Raw genomic sequence first — 17,803 nt, 5'->3', positions numbered from 1 at the left:
AAAATAGAAAGAAGACATATTAATAAATAATAGAACATCTTTGACCAAAGTAATTTTATTTTATTCTTTAAAAACTTAGACGTTGGAATGCGACTTCTACACGTATGGTGGATATATGTAAAACTACAACTATTATATATGCATGTATATATATGCGTATATGCATGAACATGTGTAATAAGACAAGAAGACATACATATACGCATATATAACTGTGCTTATATAATTTTATCTCTTATATATATATATGTATATAATCATATCATTATGTATGATTATAGAATATTAATAGTTTAATATCTCAATAGCAATAATTAAATTTCATTTTGTTATCTCATTAGTGCAAACTTCTTCTTGCACTAATTTCTTTACAATTATTCATAATCATTTCTTTTCCTACTCCACATTGGTATAGAAGTTGTTATTTACAAAATGTACACAACTCAATTCCGCAGAATACAAGTTTAAGATTAAACTGGTCTCTTTAAACGTACTTTTACGCGAATGTATATTTTTTATTATTATTATTTTATTAATATTATATTATTATTACTATTATTATCATATATTTCATGTATAATATCTACATATACATTTTTATTAACGACGATTAACAATCTACTATTCAGTAATGCAGTTTGTATAAAAACTGAAGAGCATCTTCGAAATTTGGTTCGACCGTGGAAGTGTGAAATCTATTAGGCATCTATCGGAAGTCTGTTGTTATTTTGCATTTTTTTTTGTTTGTTTTCCTCGACGGTATCATTGTAAAATACACACTATATCTACACAAACCTTTATCCACACCACTGAGCTTAATATTAAAAGATACATATTTTATTAATGTATATATACACGCGTATAATATAATATAAATAATTTGTTAATTGGGAAATGTGGAACAATTAATTGAATTTAATTGAAGGAGTGTTAATTCAAAATGATTAAAAAAAGTCCCTTATTTTTGACACTAATAAATCATTATTTGGAAGCCAATGAATGACTATATTTCCAATGCTATCTTAAATAAACGAATTCACTTGTTCCATTTTGTGAATCGCTTAATAAAATAGAACAAATTTTAGAATTACGTGCTTATTATCTCTTATCATGTATTTTGGAACATAACTTAATTATCTGCATATTTGTTTCTCAAACTATTTTCAAATGGATCAATATTGAATTGTTCAATATTAAATCAATCAACAATGAAAGACACACACATACACAGATACACTTCTCCCTTTCTTTCTTTTTACAATTATTTACAAAAAGATCATATTTTACATTAAGAGTTCTTCTATGAAGGCGTATTAAATATTCATTCTTATAATTGTTCGTGTTTTAATCAGACACAAATATGTTTGTCGTCATTAGTCGAATTTGAAAATTGTTCGAGAGACAAAGCCATTCAAAATGGATCGTATATCAATCATGTCTTATTAATTATTAAATAATAGTAACACACAGGGAAAAATTACACGCTACAATATTGTGTGGTGCTAGGGAAAATAAAGTTATCTTTTTTTTTTATAGACTGATTATAACTGAGCACAGTCTATTATGATTAATTAGTTTTTAATCTTTTTTTCTTATACCGCAACAAACAGAGAGAAGGCACCTTAAAAATCTGTGATGTATCCAGCACCTATATATTATTTGGTTTAATTATACCACTTTCAATAAATATTATTAGAGAAGAAGCTTATGGATTTTTTTGATGTTTCAATTTGGTCCATTCTATCTTTTTCTTTTTTTTTTTCTTTCTGTGGAGATGGAGAACTTATCATGTCCGTAATTATAATTGCCTGTTTTATTATATTCATGAAGATATTAATTAATCAAGCACATTCATATTAATATAATTAGAAAATGCATTTGAATCTCGCTATCTTTCTTTCATTTATCCTTCGAAAATTGTTGCATTGATCACATGTGTTTGTAGACCAGATTTAAAGAAAAATTTTGTTCAAAAATCTTAATTGAAGAACATCATAAATCTATATTGATGATTTAAATAATGCTATTGGGATCAACAGATTGAAAAAAAAAAAAAAAAAATTATAAGAAAAGTATACTATTCTAATGGATACTACTCTTTTTTTCAGTCTTGCCTAGTCCTATAGTCTTGTGGATACAAATCCACAAATGATCGTTTACTCTTATTACACACAACTATTTTATTAAAATGTATTCCTTCAATTTTGTTTTCTTCTGTAGTATAATAAAATGCATTAAGAGGGATTATCACTGTTTGAGATATATTCTTGCTATAAATTTGAAAACAGTGGATGTGTATAATAGAAATGTGTATATAAATATAAGCCTGAAAAACTTAAATATTATATATCTAATTATCAGTTTTTTTTTTCGCACAGATCTGAGTAATTATGATAGCCCATTGGACAGATGAATCTTCGTTCTGTTTGAAAACGAATTAATGATGCAATTACATTAATTTAGGCAATATATTATACTTGGAAAATATATTCGAGAAATTATATAACATAAAGTACTGCTTTGGATAAATAATAATTATAATAATAATAATTATAATAATAATATTAATAATTATAATATTAATAATTATAGTAATAATAATAATTATAATAATAATAATGATGACGATGATGATGATAATAATATTAATAATAATAATAATAATAATAATAAAAATAATAATGATAATAGAATATTAATATTAATAGTAATATAATAAATTTTAAAATTATAAGCTTTTACGAATCAAGAAATTGGAGAATTGAAAAAATATTGTTAAACTAAATTTCCGATCTATATATTAGATCTTCGATCATAGTATGGAAAATAAAAAATTATATAAAATATATACGATATTATACCGTTACATACGTAGCAACTTTATACACTGTGTGTATTGTTAAATTTCATATACACAAATCTACATTAGCATTAGACAAAATCATGTACCTGTCGCCTTTCTTTCACTTACTTTTCCTTTTTTCTTTTTTTCTATAGCTACCATTATCTTTAGAACAATTGTTATTTTACTCAAATAGAGAAAATATTATTAACATTTGTGATCAATCCGTTGCAATGTTTCACTGTCCCAAACAAGTAATATCTTCAAAGGCAAAGAATTTGTACGTCTGTTGTTACCCATAATACTATTTCTCATAATGTGAACATAATATTGCTATCTACAACTTAAAGCAAGATACACTTTTTTTCTTTCTGTTTTGAACAAATAATACATTGAAATTTTTATTGCTTCCTTGTTGCATATTTTTTATCCGTATAAAAATGTATTTATATTTATAAAGGAACGAAAAGAAGATATATTGCTTTAAGACAGTAACACATTATGACATATCAAGACTGCTAAACAAATACGAAAAGCATGTGCATATACCTGTATTATTATATATATCTTCGATAATAATATAATATATGGGATTCTAACTTAATATGTAATTCATATATTAAAAGTAGTCTATTATTTCTTCTTCTTCTTTTATCGATATCTCAAACTCCTAATTAATAAGGGAAAACAAAAAATGTTGTGCTTTACAATGCAAATATTTAAGAATAATTTTAAATAATTGATGAAAAGAATAAAGAACAATACGATTAATAGCCTTTTTTTTCCAAATATAGAATTTTCTGTATACTGTTATAAGATATAAAGAAAATATAAATAATTTAACGTATACTATTATCATATATTTAAATCTATAATATATAAATAATTTAATTAAATTTTACTGTAACACGATCCTTTCTCAATAGGGCATTTTTTTTTTGGTCTATATACAATGCACAATTAATCTTGTGCTAATTGGAAAAAAATTCCCAACCACTAATTTGTACAAGTTCTAATTTGTACACCAACTTATTGATCAATCACTTACAGTATAAATATCTATCAACTACATTCTTCACTTTCACTTCATGAAACATTCAGAGTTTTCATAGCAAAATAACTTTTGCAATAGAGACGTCAATCTCAAGAATAAGCTCTGAAAATCAATTAGATCATTAACATGATCTGTTTATGAAGGTGCATCAAATCAAAGTGGTAATCAAATATTCAAGTTTGTGAACCAAGCACAAATTTTTATCATTCTTGATTTAATTGTATCAAGATATATCATTCAAATAGAAATGCACATATTTCTATTACTATCCATGTTAATATAAACTGTCGGTTTTATAAACAGACTGTATTACACAATGAAGATAATTTGCACCTTTTCATGTTGTTGATGTAACAACGTTCGTAGAAGCTGCTTCAGTTGGTGTTGTCACAGATGTTGTTGTAGTAGGAGTTAAAGGGATAATATTTGTTTGCTCTGATGTTCGTGAAATAGTTTCTTTCTCTGTACACAATTTCTTGTGCTCTTTATGTTCCGAGCTTGACTTACGTTTATGACTTGAACTCGTTGAATGTGAATGACTTGATCCTGCATCATCTTTACTCGAACGACTGTTAGATGATCTCTTTTGTCCGTCTCTTCCGTGACTGTGATGATTGTCTTTTCGTTTTTCTAATTTCTTTTCATTTTCTTTAACATCAGTAGAGTCTGCTGATTTATTCAAATTGGAACCATCCCGAACCGACGAGGAGTTCACGTTCTTCGATGAACTTTCCTTAGCTGTTTCACTTGTTGTTTTATGTTCAGATTTACTTTGTGGACTTCGATGACGATGTTTTTTACGATCTCGATCTCGTTTGTCACGATCTCTTTTTTCCTTGTGCCTCTGACTCCTAGAATCTTTCTCATCTCTATACTTTCTTTTAGATTCTCCAATAGAAGCATGATGATCGGATGATTTTGAAGATTTTTCTTCAACGTTATTAACTCTATTATTACTATTGTATTTTTCACTTTCCATCAATGGTGACGTGAACGTCATTGAAACGGAAGAATAAGAATTTATGCTAGTCGAAGTGGGAACTTGGTTTTCTGTAACGACATTCTCTTCGGCAAGACTTTCAGAAGGTTTATCATTCTTTGTTCTTTCCTTAGCTTCATCCTCGGCCATTTCAATTAAAGCTTTTACTGCATTTTCTGTTGCACATTCCATTTTCGATGTAAACGCTAATACGGTTTCCATTTCAAGTAATTGAGAATACCTTTCCAATTTTGCAGTATCATCTTTGAACCTTTGTTCAGCAATTTCAAAACTTTCTTTTCTAATTTTATCTAAAACTTCTTTAGAAGCTTCAGCTACACCAATTCTCAGAGATTGACAAACTTCTTCGACGTCAGTCTTAGATTTGTAAATAGCAATTTCTAATGCCTTATCAACAACCTCAGTTGCATAAGTTTTAGCTATTAACTGCCTTTGATTTAACACTTCATTGTCCAAAACGATAGCTTCAGGACTAGAGGATTCCAATATAGGTGGACAAAGTTCTGAAGAACTATAATGTCTTTTGCTGTCTTTTAGGGGAGATCCTGTTGTACCATATTTAATAGAGGTTCGTTCTTCCATTACATTTGAAATAGTCTCTTTATTTGAAACATTATTACTACTACTCGATCTACTATGATGACTGCGATGATGATCTAATTTATGACTACTACAGTCATACTTCTTCTTTTCTCCAGAATGATTACTTTTGTTGCTACTGTTACTGCTGCTACTGCTACCATGCGAATGATGACTTGATTTGTGACTATTGGGACGTTGTATTTCGTGTTTTTTATCAGACCTTTTGTTATCTCTTTTACTTCTGCTTGATTTTTGATCACTAGATCCACTCTTTTTTGTTACATCATCATTGAAATGATTTGAAGACTTATTACCATTTTCACAATCTTTTCTTTTAACAGACGAGTGTCGGCCATGATCACGGCTTTTACGATCGTCTTTTCGTTTTCCATGTTGATCTGATTTTTTTAAATTTCCTTGATACTCTGCAGCTCTTTCTTTAGCCTTTTTCTCTTCAAGAGAATCAGAATAAAGTTTTTGTTCTAATCTTTGACGATTAGTATTTTCTTTCTGTTCGTCTCCTATACCAACGGTTTCTAATGGTTTCTTTTCCTTAACACGATGTGTAGATTCATTAATAACTCGGCTATGTCTTATATTTGAATTATGTTGTGAATCTGGGTAATACTGTTTCAGTCTAACATGCCATGCGATGCTTGAAACAGCTGAGACAGTTCTAAATTGATGAATAATGTTACGTGGTAAAAAATAAATATCATTATCATAAAGATTTATCCTTGCATAACGAATACCTTGTCTTCTTAATTGATTCAATTTAGCATCTTCGACCCATTGTACACATTGTGATATTGGTGGTTCGTGAAGGTCTAGTTGAAGTTTTTCAACTAATTCTGGAAAATCACCAGCATAAAATGCAACCACGTCTTTTGTAGCTCTGTTATATTCTGATGGTTGACCACCATGCACTGCTTTTAGTACTCCAACAGCAGCTGTAGTCATTCTGTCCAATCCATGGCCTACATGATCAGCATGAGCTTTTGTACGATCTTCAAACATGTATTCTCGAGCTTCGCTAAGTCGTGGTAAGTATTGTAAGTTGCGTAGTTCATTAATGCCCGTTCTACGTCTCTTGTAAGGGCTTTTATTTATATCCGCTGTAGGAACTAGTTGTTCCCCTGGCCTAATCCATAGAATAGGGCCATCATTTGATTCTTGTGGAGTTTCCATTTTTACTACTGATAGTGGACCCCATGGCATTGTCTAAAATTAATATAATTATTCTTATTACTAATTGGCATTAGAAACTCAAAAGTTCATTGTCGCAAATACTAAATCCCGCCAGTGTTTCCGTCCCTGAGTTCTCTTTTGTTTTAGTTACATACAAATTATATAAAAATTAATTCGTTAATTACTTTAATATGTGTATAATATTATTATTCTTACCAATTTCAAAAATGGATTCTCTTCTAATTTTTGTAAAAGATCGGGAAAGTAACCTCCAACTTCTTCATGGACAGTACCCACAAGACTTATTTGATGCAAAGGTCCATATCGTATTGTTCCATTATTATATGCTTTGCATACTTGCTCTTTGTACTGTACCATAGTAGTTGTTTCAATATCACTACTTCTTCCTAATACTCCATTTTTCACAGTTAAAGTAGGATAGTTATTTGCCATATAATCTAAAAGATCAGGGAGATATGCTGCTGCATTATGCACTATTCCCATAACATGATGTGCATTACCATTTTCATCTTCTCCAAAAACTACCTATAAATTATATATAATATTGAAAAAAATGTGTGTGTGGTGTTATTTTACATATATTTCATTTTAATGTATATCTTAGAAATATCAATATTTATACTTAGGAAGTATATGATAAAAGTGTACTGTTCATTGTAATTAACCCTTTGACTGCGAAATACTCTTCAAAGTCGTTTTCGTGTATTTTGTTTATTTCCGTGTATTTGTGTTTATTTTATTTCCGCCAAATGAAAATAAAACATTTTTATTTTCCATGTATGTTTATGAGTTTATGAGAGAGAAAAAAATCACTAGACGCACTTTTACGTCCATAGTTTGACACCAGTCAAAGGGTTAAGATATCGCTCACATCTTGAATTACATACTTTAAAATACTCTTGTGCCAACTCTTCTACTTGTTCACTTGACAAAGTATCAATTTCATCTTGAAACATGTGCACAATAGATGCTCCACCATTAGGGTATGTTTCTATATGAATATATTTTTTATACTTTAAGCCTTCTAATAATAAATCACTCCTTATTGCTGAACTACTAAGCATTTTGAAATTTTTTATTTGTAAGTTTAGTCTCAAATTATCACTAGTAAATTTTGATAATGGTAGAGAAATTGTCTTAGAATTTAAAGGAAGTATATTGCGATCACGTTTACATTGAATACCAACATTTGCCCGTTTGATTTTACTTCTTTTATAACATCTCGAACAATGTCTTCTATCACTATGTTCTTTACGTTTATCTTTAGATGATGAGTCCATCTTTGAATGAGAAGTTGAAGATGCTGTACCAATAGGTTCTATACATTTTTGATGTGCTGTATTATCATCATCAGTTTTTTTAACAACATTGATCAGTAACCTTGCATCTTCCCAATTTGCATGAAGCATTTCTGATTCTTCTTTTTGTTCAACTATTTCTCTTTTCACAATCAATTCTTGTATACGTTCCTCGGCCAAACTAAGTTCATCCTTTATTTTTATTTGTAAAACAGATTTTTCTAAATCATTAGTTGCTAATTCCCCATAATGTTGATAAATCTGCATTTCTTTGTTAATTTCTGATGTTTCATTATTTTCTTCATTGTATTTTGCTGTATCCATTATATTTATATTAGAATTAGTATGAGTCGATGTCATAGTGATAGGAAACATTATATCTGGACTATGTGGACTATTTGAAACCCTTGGAGGGTAATCTGGACTTCGAGGACTACTGATTACTTCACCACTACTTTGTGGACTTTCCCCAAGTTGAGGAGTATTGTTAGAAAAGCCTAAACATCCTTCTAATTTTGCTGGTAATGCATGCATGTTGGTGGATACTATTGTACTGTTGCCACATGTGGAATCGGTCTAATAAATGAGATAAACTTCTATAAATAATATTCTTTTTTGGAGCCTATAAAATCCAATACTCTTTATTACTTACATGAATATGTTGCACTGGTTCTCTACCAGACCTCAATAATTCATTATTACAGTGATCTGGATTATCTATAGCAAATATAAAAGATAATAATCACAACAACTTAGATGTATATATATATATTTTAAACTCTAAATAATCAAATTTGCCTAAGACTGAAAAAGAATAATAATAAATAAACTTTGGGTCAATTTTATTATATGAATTTGATTTATAGGTTGCAAATGGTCTTCAATAACTATATACAGCATATGCTTCATAAAAATATATTTAAAAAAAAATGATTAGTTGTAATACTTTAGTTAAAATTTTAGTTCTGGAAATGAAAGAAAATAATAATGATAGAAAATATATATAAAATAAAATCTTAAAGATGAAAAAGATATAGATCTCTGTATATATGATTGTGTTCATATCACTATATAGATGATTACCGTCTGTTTTCTCAGGTACACAAGCAGCACTGTCTAGATCATTCCTCTGAGTGGACATACTGTCTGACTTCGAGGGTAATTTATGCAAAGTTGTATTAATAACGAATTTATAATTTGCACTTTCTTGCACATCACCAGAAGACCTCAAAATATTTGCGTTTCTTTGTAACTCATTTCGGTCGGTGTTTGTGTTGAACGATGACGCTGTTGGAAAAACCGTAGGCGTCCTGTCCGAATTTAAACCGATATTGTCGGAACAATCGGTTGCCTCTTTGATTAGATTCTTCCACTGTGTACTAAGTACCTTCGCGTTCGATATTTCCCCTTTCAACGGCTCAAACACTTGCTGAATCGTATTATTTACATCACATCGTTCATTTGACACGATACCCGTATCATTCTCGGATGCCATCTTGATTTTCTAAGCAATATCCTGGGTGCAAAGATACTACGCGACGTCTGATTGGTTTATCTATAGCCGCCTTTCGAACTTAGGTAATTCTATTCGTTTGAAGCGCGTGGTAAAGAAGAGGCTTGGCCAATTGAATAGTTGCTAATATCGAAGGACATTTTTACTCATTGAAACCTTCGATAATCTTCGATCATTAATTTATTTTTTTATTAGATATTGTTACAAGTATAAGTATTTCGAAGCACGTATTTCATTTTAATATCTTTCACTTTCATTCATATTTCATTGATTGATGTAATCATTTAATATACGTGTTTGAACATAAGCTACTTACTGTATTTTACTCAGCTTGACATTAAAAAATAAAAATAGTACAATATTATTAGTATGCTAGAGAAAAGTTATTATATACTTTTGCAAACTATCCAATATAAAATAAGTACCGAATAGAAAGTATCACAAATCATTTTATATGTATTTTTTCAAAATATTTAACTAAATCTAGTTACTTTTGCAGTTTACTTTGGAGTCACATTAAAATAACTATATTATAAGATAATAATTGCATTATAATAGATTAAAGCCATATAAAGTGAAGATTAAATTCTTAACGTTGATTGGTTATCTTGACTGCAATACACTAGATTACACTAGAGTACACTAGACTAAAAAAGTGTTAAGTTTTTTGGTATAAACAAAAAAGCGAGATAGAGTTGTGCCTGTCTAGATTTATCGTTCGAAGGTTGTTCGCATGATGTTGCGCGCCGCCGCGAATTCTCACGATTCTTCGGACGAGTGCGAAGGGAAATAAACACAGATAGAGCGAAGTGGAGTGGTGTGACAATAGCGCGCGTACAACAATGTCGTCGGCGAGTAAAAAGGCCAAGGAGATAGAAGACCCAGGTTCGGGTGAAGGAGTTGAGGTTCGCGACTATGATGTAGAAATACAGAAGACACTCGAAGAAATAGATGGATGTCAGAATCAAATCGATGGCTTGAACGAGAAGGCCAGTGACGAGATTCTCGAAGTCGAGAAAAAGTATAATAAGTTGCGTAAACCTTACTTTCAAAAACGTAATGATATTATCAAAAGGATACCCAATTTTTGGGTAACTGCTGTATCCTTTATAATGTCGATGTTATTTCCAATTACAAATTGATAAAACTCTCGATAGTTTTGACGTTTCCCGGCGATGCCGGCGTCCGCCGGCGCCAGCCGCCATCTTACCCACTTGTGTACCTACAAAAGTGTGTATAACCTGTAGATATAATCAAAACGAACACGTTTACTTCACTTTTTTTTTTTTTTTTTACTATAATTTCAAATTTCCACTTGCTTTCTTACTATCAAGGTTTTATTTATTTGTTTATCTTATAATGATTGCATTTATTTATTACTATGATCTTTCTCTTATATTGTGTTACTATAAGTTTATTGCTATAGATTTTATACTAACTTTTTTATTTCCAAAATGCATATTATTATTCCTTATTTTATAAATAGTTTGTAAACAATAAAGAAATAGCTGAAATATTGGAAGAAGATGAAGAAGATGCATTACGGTTTCTGACCAAGTTAGAAGTCGAGGAGTTCGAAGACATTAAATCTGGTTACAGAATTAATTTTCACTTTGATGCAAATCCATATTTTGAAAATGAAGTTCTTACTAAAGAGTTTCATTTAGGCTCCTCCGGTGAGCACAGTTTTTGATTATTATATTACTATCTAGTTAAGTAAAATGTTATTTAGATATAATGCAATAATATGAAGATTAAGTATCATAGTTGTGATTAATCTCCTGCTGTTTCGCAGGAGATCCAGCATCCCAAAGTACACCTATTCGTTGGAAAGAAGGGTTAGATTTAACGAAACGAGCAAAAACAAAAACACCTTTAAAAGGTCGTAAGAGGCCACTCAAACATAGATCGTTCTTTGATTGGTTCACGGATCATGGGGATCCTAGTTCAGATGAAATAGCTGAATTAATCAAAGATGACATGTGGCCTAATCCGTTGCAGGTATTATGGATATAAATTATAAGTACTATTTTAAAAAATATGTTTATATTTTTCATATAGAAATATTACATTTTGTAATCATTCTTTTTGTAGTATTATCTAGCTTCAGATATTGATATTGAAAATGGTGTTGAGGGTGATGGTGAAGATTGTGAAACAGAAGAAGAGGAAGAAGAAGAGGATGGAGGTGGAGATGATGGCGATGAAGGAGGTGAAGGAGAAGAAGGAGATGATAGTATAGTTGTAGTAGAAGATGATGTAGATGAAGAAGATGAAGAAGAGGAGGCTGTGAATGATGAAGACGATGGTGTAAATGAAGAGGATGACTTGCTTGTAGATGATGAAGCGGATCGTGAAGGTATGATTAATACTAATTGCATCGGTCTTTCACATATACCTATTCATACCGTAATAGATCATTTTGAGTCTTTATGAGTACTTAAAAAAATACTATGTTTTAGATGGTGATGGAGAAGAACCAGAATAGAATTAAAATGTGGACTCTGTAATCAGCCGCCATTGCTGAAATTGTGAAAGCATCAAGGAACTTGAATCCTCGATTGATCGAGAACAGAGAAAGTTTACCGAACTAAAAACATTGAGCCATATGAATAAATCTTAGGAAAATAATGTTTGAGAATATAAATAGAGAAATGAATTTCGCGCACAAAAGTTCTCTTTGGGTACGTGCGTCAGAGCAATATGGCACTCATAGTAGTGTATCGAAAGTGACTTAGAGATAATGCAGTTTGAGTTCCCTCCATGCGCCATGTCAAAACAATGTTGGGTGTTTGGTTCCTAAGCTATATTCATATGGCCTAGTCATTTCCCGAATATTAGATATAAAACAGAGGACACCTGCTTGGGTCTATAATATTACCATTATATTATTAAGTTAGGTTATATATAAAAGGTAAATGAAGACGTCAAGCAGGCGTTCTACTTGTTCTGTTTCCCATCAAAATCTATTTCCTGAACATTACCCTTCAATGAGAGGGACTTCGGGTATCATTTTTGAGAGCGGCGAGAATAAATATAGCTGTAGATGTAAAATGCAATGAAGGTTTTATTTTTTATAAGTTTTCGTAAGAGAAAATAATACTTTTGCATTATTTTTGTTCATCAGTATATATTTGTAACTTTTTTAATACTATATAAACAAAAAGAAAAATATAAAAATAATTGATTTATTAAAAAAATATTTACACTAGCTTACGAATGATAAACAAGATAATATTAAGTTTATAGTTTGTGTGTGTTCTGTTATATAGTCATATATAGAAAATCTAAGCATAGCAAAATCTATATAAAATATAGGTTGGGAATCAAGTGTTACATATACTTTTATTTACTTATTTTTTATTTTTTGTAATATTTTTTTTTTGTAAAATATGCAATAAAGTAAAATATATTGCACTATTTTATTACATGAGATACAAAGGAAGTATTTGAAAACGAAGAGTAAAATCTTCATTGCCATACATCTATCATTTTATTAAAACACGTGTAAAATTTTATTATCCAACCTGATGCTTTTATATCGATCTTCGCGTTATTGGCTCAACTATCACAATTGATATCTCTTTAAAAGCATTATGTTGCATGGACAAATTGTTGGAATAGCCTTGATTATATATTGGTTTTTAAAATGTAAATAGTCTATTCAAACAAAACAGATCCATTTTTATTCCGACGATTCCATGTAAAGTCTCTAATTTGATATGATCATAAATTGAACATTTTAACTAAGTATGTGCAACATCCCTCGAACCTTGCTATATAATATAAATATAAACTTTTATAAAATATGTTTTTGTCGTTTATTATTCTTTATATTCATTGATTTTATTTGTGTCAGATATTTGATCTTACAATTAATGTCATAGTTGCTTAAATATATATTCTCCTCTTTTTATCTTTTTTTTTTTAAACGCAAGCAGGCCCCAAACATGTGCCGTTTGGAAGTTGAAACAGAAAAAAGCACTTCAGGGTTCAAAAACGACGATTAAGGAGACGCTGATGAAGTTTGAAATAAGAAAGATGGCACGCTCCGACTACGAAACATTTCAACTGACACAAATATGGGATAACTTTTTTTTACAATGGAGGACACTATAACCCGGATATTATTCGATCGTTACGGTATCACGCGTATTACGACGACCATACTAATCTCGTTATGTATTTTCATGACGATGATCTTCCTCGTTCTCATCGCGAAGCATCATACCCTCACACATGGCACATGTGACTACATTTCCTATCCCTTACTTTCCCTAACTCATTACGATAAAGACCTTGCGACGAGACTTTATTTTTTTTTTTTTTTAATTAATCATCATGTAAAAGATGATTACGTAATCCTAACGATAGTCAAGTACATTCGATAGTGAGGTGCTTACTTAATGATATTCCTGATTAACAATGATGAAATATACTTGAAGTATCTACTATCAGCAACAATGACCTTTAACGTCAAATTATACTGATCATTCTCATGGTACAGATATTAAAAAATAGACCAATTATTCTGTTCGTATGATAATAGTAAAAAATAAATACTTATAAATATTAGAATAATATATATATATATATATATATCTAAAGAAAATCAATGATTCTATTTGAACGCAACACTTTGCTACCAATCTTTTAATGGAACGAGAAAACTGGAAGAAGGACAAGAGTAGAAAGGGTCGAATTAAAAAAGAAGCAAAAGGTTAAAAGGATAAAGAAGAAGAAATGATGCTGATAAAAAAAAAACAAAAATAAGAAAAATTGATAGGAGAAATCTATGGTATGGTACGGTATGGTGTCGAATCTTGTCGAACTCGATGATATAGGGTAAAGTTGCCCTGTTCCTAGCGGGTGGCGCGGAAATTTGCGTGATCAACAAAGCCTAGCATTGTGTGTTAGAGTAAAAAGGAGGAAGTCGCAACAAAAACGGAGCTTTGTGTCGGTCGGCAACGGGAAAGGAGATCACATGCCGCGGAAGATTAAGAAGAAGAAGAAGAAGAAACTACGAGGAGTAGAGCTAGGAAAGACAAGGATAGAACGTTCCTTCGGGTCTATCAGGAATCCTTAGGAATCGTCAAGCGTGCTTTGTGAGAAAGAGAGATGGATTAAAGTCAAATACTTGGGGTGGGGATAATGATGAGAACAGAGAGGGTAGGGAGAGATGGTAAGATCTTTTACGAGGGAGAGACGCGTTATAAAGGTGCGGATGACAAAACCGAAGCAACTGAGATCCGAGAGCTCCAATGCACGTCAAGCGCTCGACCAAAGCGCAGCGCGTTATTATTCTCTTTAAAAAGATTTTTGTCCTCTTCGAGAAAAAGAAAAAAGAAAAAAAAAGCAAGGGAGGGTAGAATCGATTGATAGATCGTAAGTTTCGTGTTTTCGATAGCACGATCGAAGAACGATGATGATTTTTTTAACGTACGGAAAAGGGGAATCCCAGTACAAGAAGATGACTCGAGAAAATAGTTTTCAACTTTACGGCTGCTTAGTCTTTCTTCTAATCATCCAGCTACTATTATTACCAAGGGAAGGTAATTTTGTTTATTTTTTTGTCCTATTTTTTAAAGAATCAATTTATTTTCTATAATTGTTTTTTTTTATCATACCGGAAGGGTACCTCTTCTAAGAACGTTTCAATGTTAGTGGATGAAACTTGTCTCGATTATGTTTCATTATTATTCTCTCCTTCGCGTTGAACTTCATCGTTTCGTTGAGCCATAGTTGCTGGATAGGCGCGTGCGATTGTCTTAAACGAATTATTCTATTAGCCACCGTGACCTAGCCCTATTTGCTTGCGCGGGCTTTGCTTGTCTCTTCGAATTGATTTCGATCAATGTACAACTGTTAAGCGTGATGCATATCAACGAGACGCTATTCAATCCATCAAAGATCCTATTGAAATTATTTCAGAATATTTTTTTTATATACACCTACATACCACATTTGCAAGTCATACATTTTACAATTAAAAATTGGATTCTACGTATTCTGATATCGTTGATAAGAGAAACCGAAGAAAATAAAGTCTAACATTAAACAATATTACGTTAAATGTTGTACCGATGCAGCTTCTAATCATTCAGTTTTAATTACTTTATGAAATATTATGTTTACTTAACGAGATGATTTCTATGAACCATACTTTTATAACTAGCGCAGTTTCCTTCTTATCGCGTTAATCAAACAATAGTTTTTGTTATTCGCTCTCAATAACTTGTATTTTCGTTCTTTTACCTATTTCCTGTTCGATCTAGATCACGAATAATTCATTGAAGATCGAAAGATAAATAAGATTCAAATGGGAGATAGTTTGCTTTGTTTCGAAATGCATTTTATAAAAAAATAAGAAAAAGTAACATTAACAAAAAATCCGTGACACGATAAAATGATAAACGCGATAAAAGTGAATGGTTAGAACAGTACGATTTACTTCTTCCTTTCAGGGATTATCGTTGATGCTAAAATGGAAGCACGATTTGAAAAATGTTGCGGTCTTGGTACTTCATGGGCAATGGAAAATCTGAAATGTGAAAAATTCACTGGACCGGTCAATGGGGTACCTAGAATTGAACAAGGCCTCTGTTTAGAAACTGTAGATATTTGTTGCGTTAAAACTTACCACGATCAACAATGTGAAAAAGGAAAAGCCGATGCTCGCAATGGTTTAGCTTGCGTTACGAGCAGCAGCGTGAAAATGCCAAGACGAGGAGATTATCATCGCGATTGTTGCGAGGGTTGCAAGCTCGGTACTAAACATTTTTTACAAAATTGACTTCTATGAGAAATCATAGAACATGTTGTTTTATCGATGATATTTTAGGAATACTTACCGGTTCTATGGGCCAAGGTTGCTCGTTCAAAACATTCTCTTTTGGAATCCCATGGGATCCTGCGTTTTTACAATGTTGTTACGAAGCATTACCAAATACTACATTGGCCACAGATGCTTCAGATTCAACATTTTCATCCGATAGTAGCACGGAAACCAACTCTGAAATGTCTTCGCCAAGTACCTCAATGACATCTTCAATTTCGGAATCGTCTCCTTCCTCTTCGTCCTTTTCTTCTTCTCCTTTGTCGACCGATTCGACGACGATTCCTACCCCTCGTAAGTGATAAGATCATATTTAAGAAGTTCGATCAAAATCTTCTTCTCATTGTGATTATGTAAAAAAGAATCCTATTTTCCTATAGCGTTGGATGATATTTGTCAACTGATGAAAGGTCTTCTCTGTACCGACATATGTATACCAACCCCAGAATCTTATTATTGTGCTTGTCGTGAAGGATTTACCCTTTTAGAAGATGGAAAAACTTGTAGACAAGATTTACCAACCGATAGATGCAAATATACAAATCCTTGTGAGCAAAGATGTACGGACACTGGTGTAGCAGTCCGTTGCAGTTGCAATCCTGGATTCGAATTGGCTGATGACAAGCGGTCCTGTATTCCACTATCAACAACGGATAGTACTGAATTGAATGATATCGACGAGGACAACGAATTGTCACCTTTTTGTCCTGCTGGTTATCGTTATGATTCAACTTCACAGGTTTGCAATGGTACGTATTCACGTAGAACTCTCAATAAGTTATTTCAACATTATTAATTGTATGAAAAAGGTAAGAAAATGTAACTATATGACAAATGATGACGATCGTAAGCTTTTGTGTAACGTGAGATGTCAAACTTGCTACCTGCTCTAGCTTTTTTTCTTCTCGATAATTTATTTGCTTATTGTCTTTGTACATAATGCATTTAACTCTTTTTTTTTTTTTTAAATCATATTTTTGCGCTTTTGTCTTGATACCATCTTGCGTTTAGATATAAACGAATGTTTGGAAAGAAAGATTCAGTGTCCAGGATTATGCGAAAATACCATAGGATCTTACAGATGTATTACACATGCACAAAAAAGTGCAGCATATGAAGCTTGTCCTCCTGGATATCAGTGGGATGCTAGGACTAAAGTTTGCACAGGTATGCTTTTTTCCATTTCAAATATGTTTCTCTTATGTTAAGCTCAAAACGAATTGATATAACAAGAGTGCATGTGAAACTTCTTCCTTTGTTTGCTTAGAAAAGAAAGAAATTGTTTTCAGATATCGATGAATGTGTCGTATTACCAAATGTTTGCACAGAAGGTACACATTTTTGTGTAAACACGCCAGGTAGTTATTCCTGTCTTAAAATGGTAGGTACGAAATCGTGTCCTGCGGGATTCAAGTTCGACAAGGTATCTCAGATATGCAAAGGTATATTAAATTAATTAAAGGAATCGTC

The 17,803-nt window shown here is 31.4% G+C and overlaps 3 protein-coding genes across 4 annotated transcripts in view; 2 read left to right on the top strand and 1 right to left on the bottom strand.

Moving 5' to 3' along the window:
* Nucleotides 1-39: 39 nt before the first annotated feature.
* Nucleotides 40-9,821, bottom strand: LOC107074369 (uncharacterized). The gene is made up of 5 exons (XM_015335738.2): nt 9,069-9,821; nt 8,638-8,702; nt 7,575-8,561; nt 6,883-7,212; nt 40-6,699 (listed from the first exon to the last, which is right to left on the bottom strand). Exons 1-5 carry the CDS (start codon nt 9,478-9,480, stop codon nt 4,234-4,236), a joined length of 4,260 nt encoding a protein of 1,419 aa, XP_015191224.2. The 5' UTR covers nt 9,481-9,821; the 3' UTR covers nt 40-4,233.
* Nucleotides 9,822-10,226: 405 nt separating this feature from the next.
* Nucleotides 10,227-13,307, top strand: Set (NAP domain-containing protein SET). 2 transcript variants are annotated; one of them, XM_015335741.2, is made up of 5 exons: nt 10,227-10,598; nt 10,985-11,174; nt 11,303-11,499; nt 11,593-11,857; nt 11,961-13,307. In XM_015335741.2, the coding sequence occupies exons 1-5, from the start codon at nt 10,341-10,343 to the stop codon at nt 11,984-11,986; spliced, it is 936 nt and encodes a 311-aa protein (XP_015191227.1). In that variant the 5' UTR covers nt 10,227-10,340; the 3' UTR covers nt 11,987-13,307. The 2 variants fall into 2 exon arrangements, with proteins under 2 accessions (XP_015191227.1, XP_015191226.1); XM_015335740.2 differs by having other exon boundaries at nt 10,228-10,598; nt 11,294-11,499.
* A 1,441-nt stretch (nt 13,308-14,748) lies between these two features.
* LOC107074368 (uncharacterized) overlaps nt 14,749-17,803 on the top strand; it is an 8,834-nt gene continuing 5,779 nt past the window's right edge. Inside the window, exons 1-6 of the mRNA XM_015335737.2 lie at nt 14,749-15,050; nt 15,963-16,265; nt 16,340-16,627; nt 16,714-17,082; nt 17,345-17,500; nt 17,623-17,775. Coding sequence (XP_015191223.1) covers nt 14,921-15,050; nt 15,963-16,265; nt 16,340-16,627; nt 16,714-17,082; nt 17,345-17,500; nt 17,623-17,775 — 1,399 coding nt within the window. The 5' untranslated portion in view covers nt 14,749-14,920. The remainder of the gene's footprint in view (nt 15,051-15,962; nt 16,266-16,339; nt 16,628-16,713; nt 17,083-17,344; nt 17,501-17,622; nt 17,776-17,803) is intronic.

This window comes from Polistes dominula, unplaced genomic scaffold, assembly GCF_049000335.1.
Source record: "Polistes dominula isolate Pdom_NZ unplaced genomic scaffold, Pdom_raw_medaka contig_79, whole genome shotgun sequence".
NCBI classification, from domain to species: Eukaryota; Metazoa; Arthropoda; class Insecta; order Hymenoptera; family Vespidae; genus Polistes; species Polistes dominula.
Note: the sequence above shows the minus strand (reverse complement) of the source record. Positions and strands in the feature narration are given on the sequence as shown.

Coding starts and splice junctions, on each gene's coding strand:
- LOC107074369 (XM_015335738.2), bottom strand. CDS start 9,480: ATGGCATCCGAGAATGATACGGGTATCGTGTCAAATGAACGATGTGAT. Junction 8,703..9,068: donor TGTACCTGAGAAAACAGACG/GTAATCATCTAT, acceptor TATTTGCTATAG/ATAATCCAGATCACTGTAAT. Junction 7,213..7,574: donor TGGCACAAGAGTATTTTAAA/GTATGTAATTCA, acceptor TATAATTTATAG/GTAGTTTTTGGAGAAGATGA.
- Set (XM_015335740.2), top strand. CDS start 10,341: ATGTCGTCGGCGAGTAAAAAGGCCAAGGAGATAGAAGACCCAGGTTCG. Junction 11,175..11,293: donor GTTTCATTTAGGCTCCTCCG/GTGAGCACAGTT, acceptor GCTGTTTCGCAG/GAGATCCAGCATCCCAAAGT. Junction 11,858..11,960: donor TGATGAAGCGGATCGTGAAG/GTATGATTAATA, acceptor ACTATGTTTTAG/ATGGTGATGGAGAAGAACCA.